General features: G+C 34.2%; 1 protein-coding gene across 8 annotated transcripts in view; it reads left to right on the forward strand.

Annotated features, from left to right (window-relative positions):
• EPHA5 (EPH receptor A5) overlaps window positions 1–21030 on the forward strand; it is a 343376-nt gene that overhangs the window by 301415 nt on the left and 20931 nt on the right. For all 8 annotated transcript variants that reach the window (XM_028100661.1, XM_028100664.1, XM_028100663.1 and 5 more), the window contains 5 exons: window positions 344–411; window positions 1958–2083; window positions 5002–5187; window positions 17650–17711; window positions 19143–19352. In XM_028100661.1, the coding sequence (XP_027956462.1) occupies window positions 344–411; window positions 1958–2083; window positions 5002–5187; window positions 17650–17711; window positions 19143–19352 (652 nt within the window). The remainder of the gene's footprint in view (window positions 1–343; window positions 412–1957; window positions 2084–5001; window positions 5188–17649; window positions 17712–19142; window positions 19353–21030) is intronic.

A 21030-nucleotide genomic window follows, 5' to 3' on the forward strand; every position in this document is an offset into this window, starting at 1 on the left:
GAGATATTTTGGGCAATACATTCTGTAAAAAGGCTTCTGAGGTGGCAAAAAAAAAAAAGTAAGAAAGAAAGGAAACAAAATTTCTAGAATGTGGTGTATGGTGGAGAGAAGGTTTTTTTTTAATGGATTTGGATGGCTTCTGACTTCTCAGTGAAATCTGGGCAAGACTGAGAGATACTGGTGGTGGAAATATGATTCATCCAAAAGAAGGATTGGTGTTTTTTCATGCTACTAGTGTGAAAATCAGTTAGGGCTGCAATCACTTCAGTTGCATTTCATGCTTCTGGGCTTCACGTGATTCAACGCTTGGAGATGTGGCTAATTGTAGCTTACTCTGTTCCAGGCGGTGTGGTTACAGCAAAGCAAAACAGGATCCAGAAGAGGAAAAGATGCATTTTCATAATGGGCACAGTAAGCAAATTGTAAAAAATCAAGAGAAAACAAAATAGAGGAGATTTTATTATTATTTTTGTTTATTTTCAGACAAGGAGATTTGTAATAACTGACCAAAATACTGTTTTAAAAGTTTAAAAAGAATGTAAGTGTTCTGTTACATTCCTGTAAAGCATATGGGCTAAGGGGCATTGCTGCCTGACTCTAGACAACAGCTAGATGGTTTATTCAATTTTTCAAAGAACACCTTTATTATAGTTATTTAAAAAAAAAAAAACTTTTTCAATCATTATAAAAAGCTGTTACATTTCAAACCAAATTTCCAGACCAATTCTAATTTCTTCCAGCACAGTCGGTAGAAATTTATCATTAACTAACAACATTAGATGAAACAAATAAAATTTCTCAGTATTTGTTCTTCTTTTTCTAGCATTATAGCAGGAATTTCCATGAACAGATCCTGTAGCAACAACCTTCGATCAATGATTTGAAAAAGACTATCCTTTTTAAAAATACAGAAAATCAAGTTTTTATAACATGCTTTAAAAATTAGCCTAAATGAGTTCTAATTAATGGTGTTTTAATACGTGCATTTTTTTCATAAATAGTATAGTGTTAGTTGATTTGCTGAGTAAATAAAAATAATTTCTTTTGGGGCGCCTGGGTGGCTCAGTCGTTAAGCGTCTGCCTTCGGCTCAGGTCATGATCCCAGGGCCCTGGGATCGAGCCCCACATCAGGCTCCCTGCTCGGTGGGAAGCCTGCTTCTCCTTCTCACACTCCCCCTGCTTGTGTTCCCTCTCTCACTGTGTGTTTGTCTGTCAAATAAATAAAATCTTTAAAAATATAATAATAATAATTTCTTTTTTGTCACTCTGCTGTTACCGTAAAAGTCAAAATCATTAAAGCCATAATTCATGTTGCAAAGCATTGGATCTATTTTCATAGGTCCTATCTTATTTAATGGTATTTATCCTTAAAAAAACAAACAAACTTGTGAAATTGGTAGTCATTACATGTGATGAAACTGAGGCTCATAGAACCTTAGAGTCTTGGATAAAGCCATGTAGTAACAGGGGTAGAGTGAGAGGTAGAACTTATCTTTTTCTTTTGACTTCTGTGTCAGTCATACTGGACCAAAGCACCAGAAAAATTATTTTAAATAATTTTTTGTAAAACCAAAATTCATCTGTGATGGCATTTTAAGTGAAACAGAATAACAAAACAACAAATAACTCACTAGCATTTCATTGGCCAGTTTACTAAACAAGCTTATCTCAGTTTGCCTCAGAGACTGACTCTATGAACATTATTGTTGAAAGATATATCTATTCAAATATGTTGTCATATATGCATTTCTTGTACATGACAACAATCTAGATTTCTAAAATTATAAAAATGACATAGCTATATAAATGACTCCTATAACTCAGAAGAGGGGCTGTCCTTGCAACTTGGCCATTTCTAGTAATTCGGAATTTAAGTCATAGTTGCATGTTAATAATGTTTATGATTTCAATCATCCATCACAAGCAGTTATATTTTAATGAACATTTATTTTTCCAGTTAAACTGCCAGGAGTAAGAACTTATATTGATCCACACACCTATGAGGATCCCAATCAAGCTGTCCATGAATTTGCCAAGGAGATAGAAGCTTCATGCATCACCATTGAAAGAGTTATCGGAGCAGGTACAACAGTGTGTTTAACTCAGACTTTTATTTATTTTTATTTTTTTATTTAAAATTGAGATAGTTAATATACAGTGCAATATTTGTTTCTGGATTAGAATTCAGTGATCCATCACTTACATACAATGCCCAGTGCTCATCCTAACAAGTGGCCTCCTTAGTGCTCATCTCCCATCTAACTCATCCCCCACCCACGGCCCTCCATCAACCTTCAGTTTGCTCTCTATCGTTAAGAGCCTCTTATGGCGGACACCTGGGTGGCTCAGTCAGTTAAGTGTCTGCCTTCGGCTCAGGTCATGATGTTGGAGTCCCAGGATAGAGCTCTGCTTTAGGCACCCTGCTCAGCAGGGAGTCTGCTTCTCCCTCTGCCCCTCACCCTGCTCATGTTCTCTCTCTCTCTCTCACTCTCTCTGTCTCTCTCTCAAATAAAGAAATAAAATATTTTAAAAAAGAGAATCTCTTACGGCTTGTTTCCCTCTCTCCTTTTTTTCCCTTGTCCCCTTTCCCGTATGTTCATCTGTTTTCTTTCTTAAATTCCACATAAAGTGAGATCATATGGTATTTCTCTTTCTCTGACTGACTTATTCCACATAGTGTAATACATTCTAGCTCCATCCATGTCATTGCAAATGGCAAGATTCCATTTTTTTGATAGTTAAGTAATATTCTATTATATATTTGTGTGTATATCCCCTACATCTTCTTTATCCATTCATCAGTCAGTGGACATTTGGGCTCTCTCCATAGTTTGGCTACTGTTGATAATGCCGCTATAAACGTCAAGGTGCATGTATCCTTTTGAATCTGTTTGAATCTGTATTTTTCTTTATCCTCTGGGTAAATACCTAGTAGTACAACTGCTGGATTGTAGGGTAGTTCTATTTTTAACATTTTGAGGAACCTCCACTGTTCTCTAGAATGGCTGCACCAGCTTGCTTTCCCACCAACAGTGCAAGACAGTTCTCTTTTCTCTCATCCTCACCAACACCTGTTATTTCTTCTGTTGTTAATTTTAGCCATCCTGAGAGGTGTGAGGTGGTATTTCATTGTGGTTTTGATTCGTATTTCCCTGATTATGAATAATGTTGAGCATCTTCTCACGTATTTGTTAGCCATTCTGGATGTCTTCTTTGGAAAAGTGTCTATTCACGTCTTCTGCCCATTTCTTAACTGGGTTGTTTGTTGGGTGTTGAGTTTGATAAGTTCTTTGTAAATTTTGGGTACTAACCCATCCTTTATCAGATATGTCATTTGCAAATATCTTCTCCCATTCCATAGGCTGCCTTTTAGTTTTGTTGATTGTTTCTTTTGCTGTGCAGAGGCTTTTTAACTTGATGAAGTCCCAAAAGTTCATTTTTGCTTTTGTTTCCTTTGCCTGTGGTGACGTGTCTAGTAAGAAGTTCTTCCTGCCAAAGTCAAAGAGGCTTCTGCCTGTGTTTTCCCCTAGGACTTTGATGGTTTCCTGTCTCACATGAAGATCTTTCATCCATTTTGAATTTATTTTTGTGTATAGTATCAGAAAGTGGTCCAGTTTCATTCTTCTTCATGTGACTGTCAAGTTTTCCCAACACCATTTGTTGAAGAGACTATTTTTTTTTTCCATTGGATATTCTTCCCTGCTTTGTCAAAGATTAGTTGACCATAGAATTGTGAGTCCATTTCTGGGTTTTCTATTCTGTTCCATTGATCTATGTGTCTGTTTTTGTGCCAGTACCATACTATCTTGATCACTACAGCTTTGTAATAAAGCTTGAAGTCCGGAATTGTGATGCCTCCTATTGTTTTTCTTTTTCAGAATTGCTTTGGCTATTCTAGGTCTTCTGTGGTTCCATACAAATTTTAGGATTATGTGTTTTAGTTCTGTGAAAAACATTTTTGGTATTGTGATAAGGATTGCAATAAATCTGCAGATTGCTTTGGGTAGTGTAGACATTTTAACATTTGTTCTTCCGATCCATGAGCATGGAATGCTTTTCAATTTCTTTGTGTCCTCTTAACTTTCTTTCATAAGTGTTCTGCAGTTATTAGAATACAGATCTTTTACTTCTTTGGTTAGATTTATTCCTAGGTATCTTATTGTTTTTGGTGCAATTGCAAGTGGGATTGATTCTTTGATTTCTTTTTCTGCTGCTTTGTTATTGGTGTATAGATATGCAATGGATTTCTGCACATTGATTTTATATCCTGCAACTTTGCTGAATTCATGTATGAGTTCTAGGAATTTTTTGGTGGAGTCTTGCGGGTTGTTTATAGAGTATCATGTCATCTGCAAATAATGAAAGTTTGACATCTTCCTTGCCTTTCTTTTTTGTTGTCTGATTGTTAAGGCTAAGACTTCCAGTACAGTGTTAAATAGTAATGGTGAGAGTGGACATCCTTGTCTTATTCTTGACCGTAGGAGAAAGGCTTTCAGTTTTTCCCCATTGAGGATGACATTAGCTGTGGGTCTTTCATATATGGCCTTATGATGTTGAGGTATGTTCCATCTATCCCTATTTTGTTGAGGGTTTGTATCAGGAAAGGATGCTATATTTTGTCCAATGCTTTTTCTGCATCTATCGACTGGATCAAATAGTTCTTATCCTTTCTTTTATTAATGTGGTGTATCATGTTGATTGATTTGTGGATATTGAACCACCCCTGTAGAGTTTCAATCAGTTGCATTTAATTTCTTTGTAATGTTTTCATTAAGGTTTTTGTAGGTCAGATGGATGAAGCTAAAAGCCCCCAGAGTGTTTTATGATCACGTATAGATGCTTTTTCCCAAAACACCACTTATTCTCTTACTACTGATAATGAAGTTTGGACTCCCCTTTTAATAATGTTTTGTCTAAACCTTAGTATTCTAGGAGGACTTTAGCATATTATTAGAGTAAAGACTGAAATGAGTTTGCGTGTTTTTCCATCTTTATGACAAGGTGAATTTGGTGAAGTTTGTAGTGGACGTTTGAAACTTCCAGGAAAAAGAGAATTACCTGTGGCAATCAAAACCCTGAAAGTAGGCTACACAGAAAAGCAACGCCGAGATTTCCTGGGTGAAGCAAGTATCATGGGGCAGTTTGATCATCCTAACATCATTCACTTAGAAGGTGTTGTGACCAAAAGTAAGTACAGTAGAAATTATATGTGTATATGTATCATGAAAATCTGGGTGTCTTCTAATAGGTTATTATTAATTTCAGGATAAAAAGAAAAGTAGCCACAGGAATGTTATTAAAATTTTCTTTAATATTAATAATTGCCTTGTATTTTTAGTAGATTCTTGTCCAAGGTAATCTTTAATAGAACCTCAATTTCTATTTAGTTTTTCAAAACATATGTATTTACTCATTTACAATGAATTCACGGCCAGACAAAATGTATCCAGATAAAAGAAGCAGTAAAGGTATCAACATTTTTTTTTTTCTTCTGGCTCTTTCACTTTTTATCCTAATAAAATATTAACTTCAACATTTTGACTGAGGTATTGAAGTTTAACATTTAATAGGATCACTATAATCATATGTGTCCTGCCACCTTTTAAACTGGTCTTTATAGACAGATGTATTTCTTTTATTCATTTTTTTCATTGAGATATTTTAGTAATTTTAGGGAAAGCAGCAGCCACAGAAGACTGGAAAAATTGCTTGAGATTAATTTTTTTCTTAAAGAAAATTTAATTTTTACTCAAAAATATCTGGATTTTCACATTTCTTTTAAATTTGTATTTATGTCATAAATGTGACTTATGTAATGAGCTTCCCGATATAAAAAGTTCACATAATTTTTCAATCATCCAATAAAGTATTTTTGGGCCACCTGACTGAGGTCTTTATTTAAATTCATTTTTTTCCTTTGACATTTCTGTGTATTCTCATTCCTTCCTTTGTTCTTCATAATCTACTCACCATTTTCTAAATCACCTAAAAATTTTAGCAAGGAACATTCTTTAGACTTGCTTTCAATCATCTATTCACCTTCTAGTTGCTATTAACCAAATTTAAATTATATATGCCAAATATGCATACCAGCAATATGTATTCAATAAATGCCATCAATCTATTAAGTCATTTCAAATGATTAGATATCCACCTATGCCACTTATTGACATAAGCAGATTGAATACCCACTTATTTAGCTTTTAAATATGGAAAACAAAATAGTAACAATAAAAACACAACTTTTTCACAGTATAGACAAAAGAAGCAAGTCAAAATATTTGCCTGGTATATAACAAGTTAATTCCCAAATCATGATTTATTCACAAGTCACAGATGAGAAGGTAGCTGCCCCTTAAAAGCACTAAAACAGATCACAGCGAAAGTATCATGTTGATGATTGGCTGAACTTTTGAATCAGCTTATATTGCTAGATTGTTTTTTCCCCACCTTCCAAAGAGATACACATTTCCAGTAAGAATTCTCATAGAGGAATGTAGCATAGGAATAAAATAACCTGCAGACCTGTTTTTTTTTTTTTCAAAACTTAGATGTGTTTCTTCCTCCAGTTGCATATATGCCCATAATTTATTACCCCCTTGACAGTGACCCAAAGAGGGTATTGCTGGAGCAAGGAGGACATCCTTAATTCTTATCAGAACAAATAAGTTCCTAAAGAAAGGTGAGAGGCAGGGACAATAGAAAGAAAGGTAGAGAACAAGGAAAAATATGTTTTTTAATAATGTAAGAAATTAAAATATTTTATAAAAATTATACCCAATGATGAAAGAGCAGGAATGTTTGAAATAAGAATATGATGTGAAAAAGATGGTCACTGGTATAATAAAATGAAATCAGAATTTGAGTGTGACTACATTTTGTCTGAAGGGAAAGTCTTAAAAGGACATCAGTGATAACTTGTGGTGCTAGATACTACAAGAATTATAACAATAATTGATTACTGTTATTTCCTATGCAGTAATGAATACTATATAATATAAAACATAGTTCTTAATTAAAGTCATGGTAATAATAGTAGGCAAATATTTGATACATTTAATTTCTTCATCTCATCCTTAATATGGCGTCCTCCAAAAAATTTAACTTCCTCAAATAAACTCTGACCATGACTTCTTATTACCCAGGGTAAATGTGAGGCTCTGTAGGCAGCCATTTTACCTTCTGTAATGAATTCAGATGTAATGTTTAGAACAGCGCCAGACCACTATTATTATTATGGAAGACAGTATTGTAATTTTGGTTCTGCCATAAACTATGTGACTTTGAACAAGTTAGTTAAACATTCAGAAATGTGGTTTCTTCTCCAGTCACATGGATTAAGAATAGATAGTGATGTTGGGAAGGGGACATGAATTAATATAGGTAAAGTTTAGAATGGACAGGGCAAAGAATGGGTACTAAAACAATATATAGTTATTACTTTCCCGTTTTATCTCTTCCTGTGCTCTGAGCTCCTTCACATGCATTATCTTTTAGTCCATTTTAACATGCTTGATATTTTGACCTACCTACACTTCCTCTTCCTCTGAAACTTACACCCTCCTATTCACTACCTTTTCAGTTCCTTCAAAACCCTGTTCAAATCACATCACATTCATGAAACAATCCCTCATCACTTCACCCTAAAGTAATCCCTTCTTCTTTTGAATCCTGTGTCAAAGTACAGATTTTTGCAGTTGTCTGTAATGATCTTTCATTTGGCCAAAACTCTTATTCAAATCTTTCATTTAATTTTGTCACTTTTGCATATATTTTTAACTCCCTAGCTAAAAAAAAAAAGTCTGCTCCGTGAAGACAAAGGCAGTGTCCTAAATATTTATGTAAGCCTGTTATACCTAAAGTTAAACCAATCCATGGTCAGTTGAACATTTTGAGCCTCAATATCACCAAAAAAGGAAGAAATCATACCTGACTTGTAAGATGGTTGTGCAGATTAAATTAAGATATATTTGTGTGTATGTGTGTGTGAATAAAACTGCAAGTAATTAAAGTAGTAAATAAATATTTATTTTAATCTAAGTGAATGCATCAGATACTAGTGGACAACACCCCAAAATTATTACAATTCATATTCACTGAATTTATAAACTCCTGATTTATTATAGAACTTGTTTAATGTGAATGGGTCCTGACTGAGACAAACTAAGAAAACTGAATTTCTCATATTAAGTCAACTAAATTTGTCATATATTTTATATGCACTTAAAACCTTTATCAACAAATGATCATATCTAAATTTTGTAAATTTTAGTCTAAAAAACAGTACTGCAGCTGGGAATACAGATTTGAAATTTCCAATCTCCTAATCAAATATTCTATTTGATGTTGCTGCCATGAAACTACACATATACATAAAACAAAATGAAAATATTTAAAATATTTCTGTCCTATTTTTTGTTCTATGTGAACTCAAACTGCATTTCTCCTTAATAAATGTACCTCTTGATGTTCAGCCTAGGAAGTCTTCAGCTTGTTTTTAATTTACCATGTTGCATCTCACTTTATTTGTGTCCTTAATTTCATGCTCTCTGATCTGATGCTAATTTATTCAACAATTATTCTCAACCTGCAGCACACAGATAATGAGACATAAGTGCAACTAAATCTCTTGATTTTTCTGATTGAAGCTGAGGTAGGGAGTCTGAAGTCGCACTCCTATGGGTGGTGCCATAGTGAACCTTCTCTTTCTCGTATCACTGCCCTACGTGCCAGAAACATGGGCCCGAATTCAAATTCCTTCTGTGATGTGTTGTTAAAACAGGGAATATCAGAAATAGTTATATATTCTAGAGAGTTTGTCTTAAAATGACAAATGGTGTAAAAAAACCATAGGTCCTGGCTTGACTCATTCGCAACGCAAGATGCTTTAATGTAATATATACAGTGCCAACTTTTACTATTTGAAGAGATTCAAAACTAAAGTAGAAATAGGAAAAATAATTTTCCCATTGCAGTATCTTTAGTTCTTTAAGATTTATCTTTCCCCACTTGTGGAAATTATTATCAAAACTAACTAAAGGAATACTTCTATTGAGTCTTAAAATGATTCATAGTTATATTTCTTAATCTAGGATCATGTACAAATAAATTTAGTTCTTTTGTAAAATTAATAAATTTAAGCAAAATATTAGAAGAACATTAGAGGAATCTGTCCCTATTTCTTTTTATTTCTATGTCTGAGGAGATAGCACATTCAATGACAATTGACTGTTTAAATTGTCAGACAATTCTGATTTATTAAATAAATTTGCAATTACCTTTCAAACATAGTATTTCATTTTATCTTATAAAGTCACTTCCATTTTACAGCCTCTTATTATATATTATCCAGGGATATTTCTGACAATCTTCAAACTAGCCCTCCCACTTTTGTCTTTTCTCACATTAGCCCATTCCATATATATTGTCCCAAGGTAGATTTTACTAAATCACTGCTTTCCTCTGATGCTTCATCACTAAACAAGCAAACAAATGAAGCAAAATATGTGCACTTTGATGCTTAACCCCGTATAATTTTGGCTATAACCTCATATTTCACTATTTCCTTTCCAGAAAAACTCTTATCGAGTTCTTGTTCTACCCCTTTGAAATACTTCACTCAGCCCTAGAATGTCCTCTCCGCTTTCCTCGGCTCTACTCGACCTTCAAGATTAATTCAGATGTGGCTTTCTCCATGAGATCAGTGTCATTTATCTTCATTTTTCTTTCTATTCTCAGTGCCCGCCTTGCATACAGGAACCACTAAATAATGTTGAATAGCTCAGTAAAAGAAAGCTTCCTAGTTCTACATTTGTATTTAAGCCTCAAAGAGCAGAGTTTTTTGTTGTCTTGCTCACCTGTGTGTTCCTAGATCAGGGCTCAGCATGTGTAGCAATTCATATATCTGTTGAATGAGTAAATTCTCAGCCAGAGACAATCCTATACATTCTAGTTGCATTTCTCTGTACTTTGTCTTGCTATGCATGATATCATAGTTATCCCTCTGCATATTTTATCTTCCTGACTACAAAATGAGCTTCTTGAAACTGATATATGTTTATAGCCCCCCATAGAGTCTATCACAGGGCCAGACATTAGGTAATTAAAAAAAAAGACATAAATGATATTAAATGGGTGAATGACTAAATGCGCTTATGTAAACATTTAAAACTAGTTAGAGTGATATATAGTTTATATTTTATTTTTAAAACCTTATTCTATGAAACCATGGGTGTTTAGGAAAAAAAAATTCATATGAAAGAAATTGCTTGAGAATCTTTTCACAAGATCTTGCATGTTAACAGTTATTACTGCTACTAATCATTAACATTACTTTAAGAATTTACTAAACTTAATTCTCTTTATTATCTCCTTTAATCTGCACAATTATGGTATTGTTTAGACACTAGTATTTGTTCTTATTTTACAGATGGGAAAAATTAACTTTAAAGAGGTTAAATACCTTATCCAGTATCATAAAACTAGCATAGGATAATGCCACACTTTAAAACTTTTACATAACTTCCAAACCCAAGCTCTTAAAGAGTATACATTACCAATCTCATATTTCATCATTCAGCATACACTTGGCAAACATTTATTCATTCAAAGATATTAACTGATTACCTAATGCATGCCTATCACTATTAATCAGGGTACAGCAGAGATTAAACAGACTGAGTTCCTGGGACGCCTGGGTGGCTCAGTCGGTTAAGCGTCTGCCTTCGGCTCAGGTCATGATCCCAGGGTCCTGAGATGGAGTCCCACATTGGGCTCCCTGCTCAGCGGGGAGCCTGCTTCTCCCTCTGCCTGCTGCTCCCCTGCTTGTGCTCTTTCTGTCTCTCTCTCCCTCTCTGACAAATAAATAAATAAAATCTTTAAACAGACTGCATTCCTGCCTTTATGAAGTTTACTTTGGGTGGGGAGACAGAAACCAAGTGAATAAATATATTTATAATATATTAAATGAGAAAAGAAAGGTAGGTGAGGAAATTAAGGATTACTTTTGTTGAGGGTTGGTGATTTCTATTTTATTTAGTGAAAAACCTCTTTAATAAGGCTTGAATAAAGTGAAGGTGTGGGCCTTACAGATATCTGGGGGCAGAATGTTATAGGAATAAGGACCAGCAAGTCTCAAATGGAACTTCCATGTGATGTTCAAGAAATATCAAGGCCATTGTTGTTTCAGTGAGGAGTCTGGAAAGAACTTAACTTGGAGACATAGTAAGAGGATAGAGGATGCACATTTTTTGGTCCCTGTAAAGACCATCTCTTAATCTGAGCTTTACAGCCTTTAGAACCAAGGTGTGATGGAATCTGATATCTGTGTTAACAAGATCAGTCTGGCTGCCCTGTTAAGTATAGATAGTAAGAGCCAATGTTTAAGCAGGGAAACCCTGGGGAGGTTACTGACATTATTCATACCTCATTATGGATTAGATCAGGGTGCTGATCTAATGAGATGGAGAGTAGTAGTTGAATTCTTTAAATATTTTGAAGACAATCACAGAAAGGCTTCCTGCGATTTAGATACGAAGTGTGAGAAAAAGAGAGGAGTCAACAATAATTATTAATTATTTGTCATCAATTCTTCAAAGAAAGGAATTGCCATTTATGCGGAAAAGTCTAGGAGGATCAAGCCCGTGGTTGGTAATCAGTAGTTCAGTTTGGACAACTTACATTTGAGAGGCCTATAAGCATGTAGTGACTGATTTACCTTTAGTCCTGAGACGTAATGAAAATGTTCTGAAGTATGAGTATACTTGAATTTTACATTGTGCATTTCACATAAGGAAACAAATTCTATGAACCAGTGATAAACCACAATGGAAATAAATATAAGATGAAGTAGAAATAAAAGCCAGCTCATTAATTCAGTACCTGATTTTTTTTGTTAGGGCATAGAACAAGGTTTAAGAAATATGTATATAAAATAATTATTAACTATTTACAAGTGTTCTTCCTGATAAAAGCTAAATCTTGCTCAGCCAAAAAAAATAGAACTATAGAAACAAAATTTCCTGGTTCATAGATTGATAATTAGTAAATTAAACTTTGTATTTTTTAGGTTAAGTTCGTTATTAGTAAAAGAAAGCTGTCAGATTTCTTAATTCTTGGATTCCCCACCTCCTTTGAAAAGTCCATAATTTCTGACTCCATAAGTAATCATCTACCTTCACTAATGTCAGAACAATTCAAACTCATCTCTAATTTGAGAAATGAGCATCTAACGAAAAAGTTTATCAGTGTAAACAATCTGAAATAAAAGGGGATATTATAGAATGTTTTGAGTCTATTTATAGAGACATTTGGTGTTTCCATGCTCCTATTTCAGGTAAGGTATATAGACTTTTTACTTTATCATCTTTCCCCAAATTAAAATTATAAAATGTTATAAATGATTTTCCCCTAAGGTGTTAACCGACAACTAAGGACCATAATGGAATTAAAATATGAGTACCCTTCTAATTGTCCCATACCTTATCCTTCCCTCCTTAGTCCCTTAGTAAGCATTATCTATCCCTGTTCTAAGCACAAGATTCCATTTTCTGGGTGACCATTAACCATTAATAATTGAACCATGATATATGAGTTATCTCAACTTTCCCTTAGGGTCAAAATAAAAGTAATTTCAAACAGCTGCAAGTGTTAGTATGCTAAATGGAATATAACCCAGATAGAATGACAGCATGAAATAAAACTGTAGATATGTAAGTATAAGTACAGGCTTACTTTTAATTATTCACAAGTCTTGTAAAATATTTCTAAGAGAAACCCAGCGACAATTATTCTCCAGTGAATTATGATGCTTCTAAATAAAATGCTCCCTGAGTGGAGCCTTAAGTGGTATCAAGTGTTTATTGATGAGCTAATGGTTTCAGAAAAGCATGTAGTATCAGTGCAAATAAAATAATAAAGCCCAGATTTAGCTGCAACTTTTGTGATGTGGCCTAATTTACTGTTTCTCAAAATTGTATGTGCCTCTAAGGATATTGCTAAAATGCAGAATTTGTTTCAATAGATCAGATTGAGCACTAAGATTATGCACTTCTAATATGCTCCCAGCGGATGATAGCTCTGCCAACTGTTGGGACAATGCTCTGAAAAGCAAGGGTTAGATCAACATTCCCCAAAGTTAGTTTCACCTAACTTTGAGATATCTTATGGAAAAAGATTGCTTTACCAGGGGTGGCATATTCTCTCTCTTGGATTTGTGATGGACATTAGCACCAAAAAATCACAGAGTAAGGAAACAAACTCAGTATTTTTATTGTAGTAAAATAACCTCACGTGTACTATATCTGTCCTTTTACATTTTCAAGTGTGCAGTATAATATTAATTATAACCACAATGTTGTAGAACTGATCTCCACAACTATTTTGTCTTGCATAACTGAATCTTTATGCCCACTAAAGAGCAACTCTTCCTCTCTTCCTTCCCCAGCTGCTAACAATAACATTTCTACTTTCTGTTTCTATGGATTTTATTACTTTATATATCTCATATTAATAGAATCCAAGACTATTTCACTATAGAATACTTCAAAACACTCAGAACATATATAAGTAATCGTCATATGTAAGGTTATATTATTTACTGAGAGAAGCTAAATTCCTACCAGATCTGACATTAATGGTTGGATAGTTTGTCATGCCATAGCCATGATTACCAAGCTTGTATTAACACAAAAGAGTAAATAATTGTGATATTTTGGTATAAAATTTAAACTTTAAAATAAGTATTTTGAAATTATAGGTATCATAGTGTGGAGGAAAGGAAAACAGCTTTATAGTCAGATGGACACAAATTTGATTCCCAACTTTGTTTCTTATATATTTGCGCTCATCAACCTAAGTCATATATTGAATCTTTTTAAGCCTCATTTTTCTTTCTCTGAAAAATGTCTTTTGTAATTCTACTATTATGGAACTTAATAAAATTAAAAAATAACATTGTGCCTTATAAAGAGTGAAAATCCAATAAATCAACAAATTGTAGCTCTTTTATGATTACCAAAACTGAATGATTAAAATATAAGGCTGGTGAATTTCACAAATAATGTGTTTCTATTACTACTTAGACTCAGCCTGGGCTAGGTCTTTGGTAAATAATATAAAGTAATACAAAAACTCTACTCTGTGATTAGAATCATGTTTCTACCTGCTTTATGAGCTCTTTTTATATAGATTTTTGATAATATGCTTTCCAAATTATTGGCAAATCTATTCTTTGTATTTCGAGCTGGATAATGGAAAATGATTTATACAGTTTTATTGAATTTACAAGGGTTAGAGTAAGCCACATTAATTATTGCTATGTCATTCTTGCAGGCTAGCAGGACCTGAGACAAAACATAAGCCAAACTAAATATAATTAGCATTAAAATGACTCAAGCATGAAAAATAATCAAATGGGTTCTGAAATGTCTTATTCTTGTCAACAAAAGATCATGCTTGTTTGCAAACATTCATTTTAATTGCTTTTCTCCCATTTTCTAAAATGTGAGAAGTATTTTAGTTCCCCTATCATACTTTGCAAATAATATTTTTTGTTATTGACATTACAACCTACACTGTCATAAATAATTAATCTGACTTTTAAAAACTAGGTGATGAAATCTAAGAAATCTTATAGAACAAATGCCAGGTGCCCATTTCCCTAAAAAGTAGTCATTTATTTTTTTCTATCCAAATGTATATTATTCAATGTCAATGAGTCTTCTGATCAGTTCATTCTTTAATTTAGAGTATAATTTTTTTCTTCTAAGCTTAGTAATTTTGGGTTGAGTTTAAGGAACAAACTCACCAAAGAAAAAGATGTTTTTACATGGGGATTCTATCCAATTTCCACTCAATAGACCTTGGGTGAGCAGTACTAAATATTTACCATGGACCCATAATGGTAAAAAAGAAAAAGAGCCCAACAAATTAAAGGGTAGAAAAAAGTGAAGAAATTCTAGAAAAGGTGAGTAGGAGAAAACTGAAAGTTTTGTAAGTAGAGCTATAGGGAAGGTGCTGCATTCATAAAGGACTTGGGGTATAGTCGATAATGATAGACAAGGATCAGGTTTCAGTTTGATGGACAAGACATCTACCCGTATAGTATGAGCTGAGGGATTCCAATGAGGGAAAGCTAAGACTATATTCTCTGGATATCTGCTGGAAATCACTTCTTCCAATTCCAGTTATACTATGATAGTTCTCCCAGTGGATTTCTGTAAGTGGGAGTCAAAGTCAGAATAAAAGAGCTACCCAGGCTGATTCCAGAAAATGTAGGTCTTCTTCTAGTTGGATCAGGGCTGATGTTTAGCAGGTAGATACCCTTTGGCTCTATTAGCTGAAAATTTATTTTCACACTTCATTAGTATTTGATAAAAAGCTGGTGCCGGGATTACCCATGTGTCCCCTTTACTCAGCTTCATCCCTGGTTATTTATGAATTCCTGAAATCAGGCAAATGAAGGGGTGATATCTAGTAGAACAGGACATTCCAGGATACTCCAGCATTATGTCTGGTGTAACTTCTGATACACAGACACCTGTGCCAAAGCAGGTGTCAAGTATTTGGGCTTTCACCCTTGGGATGGGATATTAGCTGTGGATTTCGAAAAGAAAAGGGGCTTCAATGTTAATGAAAGTCTGAAGTGGGCTCTTTGATGTGAGAATGGGACCAAAAGGGTCCAAACAGAATTTTGTCTATTTTAAAATTTGTCTGAATTAAAATAGTTGTGGCAATATAATTAAAATAAAGTTAAACTACAAGCATTTTTCCTTTCATGAGCTTAGATTACAATTATACTAAAGAAAAAGAAACATTTATAATCTTTTCTTCTGTTGTGCTGTGACCGGCATTTACAAATACATTATGAATTGTATTTTCTTTCTTTCTTTTTTTTTTTTTTTTTTTGACTATTGTGGGCCAGTTTTTTAAAAAAAGTATTTCCCAACTCATCTCCTATCACTTCTGGATTGACAAAGTGAAAATCCAGGGCTCTAGCCATAGTTGAACTTGACGGGTTCTTTCATGACCAGATACCTTGGCACATGCTGCCCCTTTTTCCTGGGATATCTGTCATCTTTTATTACATAAGTAATACCCCTGAAGCCTTCAAGGTTCAGATCAAATGACATCCCTATCTCCACTGCTCATTCTCTGCACCTGTGGTGTTTCACCTAATGTAGGCATCTACAAATATGCCTAATGAATTATTTCAGACAAACTTTTAAAAATTACTTTTACAAACACTTCAGACAAACTTTTAAAATTACTTTTATAAACATTAAAGAGGAGGAAAGAAATGTGTCTGGCTTTGTAATATACTCATCACATTCTATTAAAAGAATATTCCTTCTGAAGTATTTTTTAAAAAGGTAATTATCTGAGTAAGAAATTAGACAGTCTTATCTTTTTATTTGAAATAGTAAGTTTCAAGTGATCTTGATCTTTAGATAAAAAGCTTTTTTTCTTCCTAGTTATTACTTTTTTGCATGTAATTGTCTAACTTTCTATAGCTTTATTTGCACTTCTAGATAGCGTTGTATGAATACATATGCAGGTTCTAATTCTATGACTTGAATTAATCACTTCTTAAGAAAAATACAGATGTCCTTCTGGAGAATGCCATTACATTAATTATAATGCATTCCTGATTGCATGAGCATTGTTTCCCCTCCTAATACATGAAGTTTATAAACAGACCGATGAGATAGATTTTTCTGACATAAGGTCTCTTTTTACTTACCTCAAAATACTTTAAATTAATACAAATTTTATGTAACATGGGATTCAAAGCCAGGCAGTGTGACTCTGGAGTCTGTCCAGCTAATAAGCTCTAGCTTGCACTTCTGCATCAGCCATGAAAGGGGGAGGAAACAATGATTGCAAGAGAAGTTTTCAGACAGCAAGAGGAATTAGAACAGAGTTATAAAGAATGAAAACATTTGGATGTGTGTGACAGAGAAGGAAAAGGGAGGTAATCATGAGGAAAGGAGTTACAGGAATATAGAAAGAAAGTTAGGAAAATACAACATATATTCATAAGTAGTGCAGTCCAGAGGGACAGGAGTTTTTGTTCAGAATTGTGGGAAAGATAATGCATTCACAGTGCTTTGCTGGATATTATTTGGTACATTATACCATTACCGCTATTAAAATAAAATGCATCCTGGGGCGCCAGGGTGGCTCAGTTGGTTAAGCGACTGCCTTCGGCTCAGGTCATGATCCTGGAGTCCCGGGATCGAGTCCCGCATCCGGCTCCCTGCTCAGCGGGGAGTAGGCTTCTCCCTCTGACCCTACCCCCCTCATGCTCTCTCTATCTCATTCTCTCTCTCAAATAAATGAATAAAATCTTTAAAAAAATAAAAAAATAAAATGCATCCTTAAACTCATTGACATAAATTGATTTTAATATTGAAAATTATGTATTATTATATCTTAAATGTCAATGTTATTATTCTTCTGATACTTTCTTCTCACTGGCGTCACCCATTACAGTAAGTTACCATCATATCGTGAATTTACCTGCTACTAGAAAAGAACACTTTTTAAAAGAATATATGCAGTTTGGACAAAAATAAAACCTTCTAGTAAACTTTTCTAGATAAGTATGGAAAATCAAAAGGCGCAGTTCATACCACTGTTTCTTTTCAGGCAAACCAGTGATGATAGTGACAGAGTACATGGAAAATGGATCTTTAGATACATTTTTAAAGGTAGGTTTGAAATACATTTACTTATTCGAAGTGTTGTTTTTACGTTGACTATGATGTTGAAGTTGAAATTGAGCCACTTTAAAGCAGAACTTTTAAATCGATAGAAATATCTGGAGTGAGAATATACTTCAAAAAAATAAACTTTGGTTTATAAATTGTCCTTTTCAGAAACTTAAACAAATCTAAATCGTATGTCCCTACAGTTTTATTTGTTTGTTAATTTGCCTCCAAAAAAATGAAAGAAAGAGGGAATAAAGGAAGGGGGGAAAAACAAAGAAAAGAAGGACAGAAGGAAAGAAAAGGAAAGGGGGAAAAAAAGAAGCTTTTTTACAAGTACCTAACTTTCTCAGAGTATATAGTATCAGGCAGAGCGAGGAAAAAATGTCTAAAAGGTCCATGCAAATCATCTGTCTTGATGAAGGGGTCCGATAGGCTCATAACCTGTCTGAGAGTCAGCCACTCCTGGTACAAGAGGAATGGTCAGGTAGTAATAGACAATATCACTAATGCTGTCAGATCTTCTGGGTTGCAGGAAAAGATTCTTTTTATGTGCAAGTGTCCAAATTTTAATTGTTGGTAACTCCCTGTATTACTAAATGGCTTGTGCCAGAAAATGTAACATATTTGCAGGCCTGATTAAACCCATAGCCTGTTACTTCTTCACATTTCATGTGGCGACTTCTACTATTGATTAGGTGAGGTGATAGGACAATGGTTTCTCTGAGGATTATTCCAGGGGCCTGGGCATTGATGACAGCAGTCTACTGACAAGGCCAAGTTTTCTTCTGATCTCCAGCCTCTGCCAGATTCTGTTACCGAATTTCTTATACATATCTTCAAGTTCTCTGGTCTCCTAAGGCCATATCATTCCTATAGTTCAAAATAATCATTAGTTGGGTCTTATGCTGTGTGTGTCTGCGCTAAGTCCAGTGCCCTTGACAAAGACAGCAAGCTGCCAAGAAACACTAACGTCGTCCTGGTCATTGCGCTCCATCCTCTTCCTCCCATGTACTCCTGAATAACCTCTTTTATCTCCTCCGGTCACTTCTTTTTTACCCCAGTATGCCCATCCAGCTAGCTTATCTCACAGCTCCTCAAAAAAGGTACAGTGTTCATCTAAGGCAGGCACTAGGTTGGAGTGATGAACATACTCTTCTGTTGAATGAGAATAAAGGAGTTACAATGCCAGTTAGGGCAACTAACAGATTTTTGACAAGGGCTTTCAAAGCCTTGATCGGCTTTGACCAAGCAGAGGACTGATTCATGTTACAAAGTTAACGATATATTTCATAACTTTTTCCATTCTCCCTCAGATACAAATTGCATATGAAGTTGGTGAGAGTATTAATTTGGGGCTTGAAGACAGATCCTTTCAAATTTTCCCCCAGTGATTGTTGTTGCTGGATTAATATTTCTACATCATTTTAATAGAAAAACGACGGGCAATTCACTGTGATTCAGCTTGTTGGCATGCTGAGAGGCATCGCTGCAGGAATGAAGTACCTTTCTGACATGGGCTACGTGCATAGAGACCTTGCTGCCAGAAACATCTTAATCAACAGTAACCTTGTGTGCAAAGTGTCTGACTTTGGACTTTCCAGGGTGCTGGAAGATGATCCTGAGGCAGCCTACACCACGAGGGTAAGATCTAACAGAATGCATTTCTGAAACACTAGACAAGAGACATTTAATTTTTAAAGATTTTTAAAGGAAATAGCTAAAAGGACATTCCTCTTACATAGGAAGACAGAGAGAGAAAGGGATGAGGGGAAGGGAAGATAAAAAAAACCCACATAATTCTACTTGTTGGATATCAGCAAATTTATATATTAAACAAATAAAGATTCACTGTATGGGGCACAATAATTCATTTTTATTTTCCTACAGATACTGAAAACAAAATCTTTGAGTTCAAAGTTAATACAACAACATAAAAATTATTGAGAGTTTTAAATGTAAAAAAGAAAGTTAAAGAGAGACTCTCCTATATTAAAAACAATTAATATTATATATATATATGAATATATAAACATGTATAACATTATTGGGTAACTTAAACTCTCTGCACTATAGTGTCTTCATTTATAAAACAAATACAGAAATATGTAAACTTACCTTTTAAGGACTCACATGATAGGAAATAAAAGAACTATTCCTTCAAAAAGTTTTGACTTACTGGAGGTATTTTAATGCCTAATTACTTGCCTGACATGCTATATTAACTGTTAAGCCCACATCTATGGAAAATTCGTCACTAACTCATGTTGTCATAATTAGCATAAATCAACATCCTTTTCCAGCAAAATAATTGTTTCCTGAATCGATATGGTATGTATCCGACAATTCTTTCTGTGGAAAACTGTGGGTATTGGTACAGCAGAATTTTCTGAGCAGTCTATCTATTGCACCTTTTGAGTGTGAATCCCTTATGAGACACTGTATTTGTTTAATTCTAAATCTTTTCAATGTCAAGATAATATGAAGTTAGATATCCTTAATGTTCCAACTCCTTGTGAAGCTAGAAATATTTATCACTGTATCTTTTTCACTATAAGATTTGGTTTACTTTTGTTTCAATACAGAAGAACACTTCTGGCATCTCACATTCTTCAGATAGATATATTCACATTTGCTTATTTAATTCAATTTAAAAAAAGACTTCTACTCATGGTCTAACAAACTTTTCATAGATTATAAGGCTTTTTTTTTTTTTCAGTGTTGCTTTGTGACTCATAGATGTTTAGGGACTGTGCTATACTGAAAATCAAGAGTAACATATAAGCAAACAAAGCCTTCTAATGGTTAGCTTAATAAATCAATAAATTAATTGATGGGATATCCTTCTTCTTCTAGACCTAATTATCATTGTCATTATTTGCCTTAAATGAAACTTTAATTAAGAATTCTCTTGGGATTAGAGTTACACTTAATAAACTTAGCCTAAGCAAGAAGGAGGGTATAGAAAAATCCATTCCCAGTATGACTGGTTGATGTCTTAGTTAAATGCATAAAATAGATTTGTCAAGGTCTGTGTCAATGTATCATGCTGGGGAGGGGGGAAAAAGAGGAGACGTGAGGCAGACTTCCCGAGATCTTCAAGACTTACTCCTCTGAAATGAGCCATGACAGCAGTTTGTGGAAAATCCTTATACTGAGAGATGAGAAGATAAGGGAACTTCAGATAATGGTGACGTCGGATATGGTGGTCAGAGGACCAGAAGAAAAATTCTAGGCTGAAGTTTGAAGTAATCAACAAACTACACTTTTAAGAAAAATAGTGATAATATGTTACAGATATCATAATGACACATAGCCTTAC

Source organism: Eumetopias jubatus, unplaced genomic scaffold, assembly GCF_037043125.1.
Source record: "Eumetopias jubatus isolate StellerSeaLion01/CBP00866 unplaced genomic scaffold, mEumJub1_p1.0 scaffold_2, whole genome shotgun sequence".
NCBI classification, from domain to species: domain Eukaryota; kingdom Metazoa; phylum Chordata; class Mammalia; order Carnivora; family Otariidae; genus Eumetopias; species Eumetopias jubatus.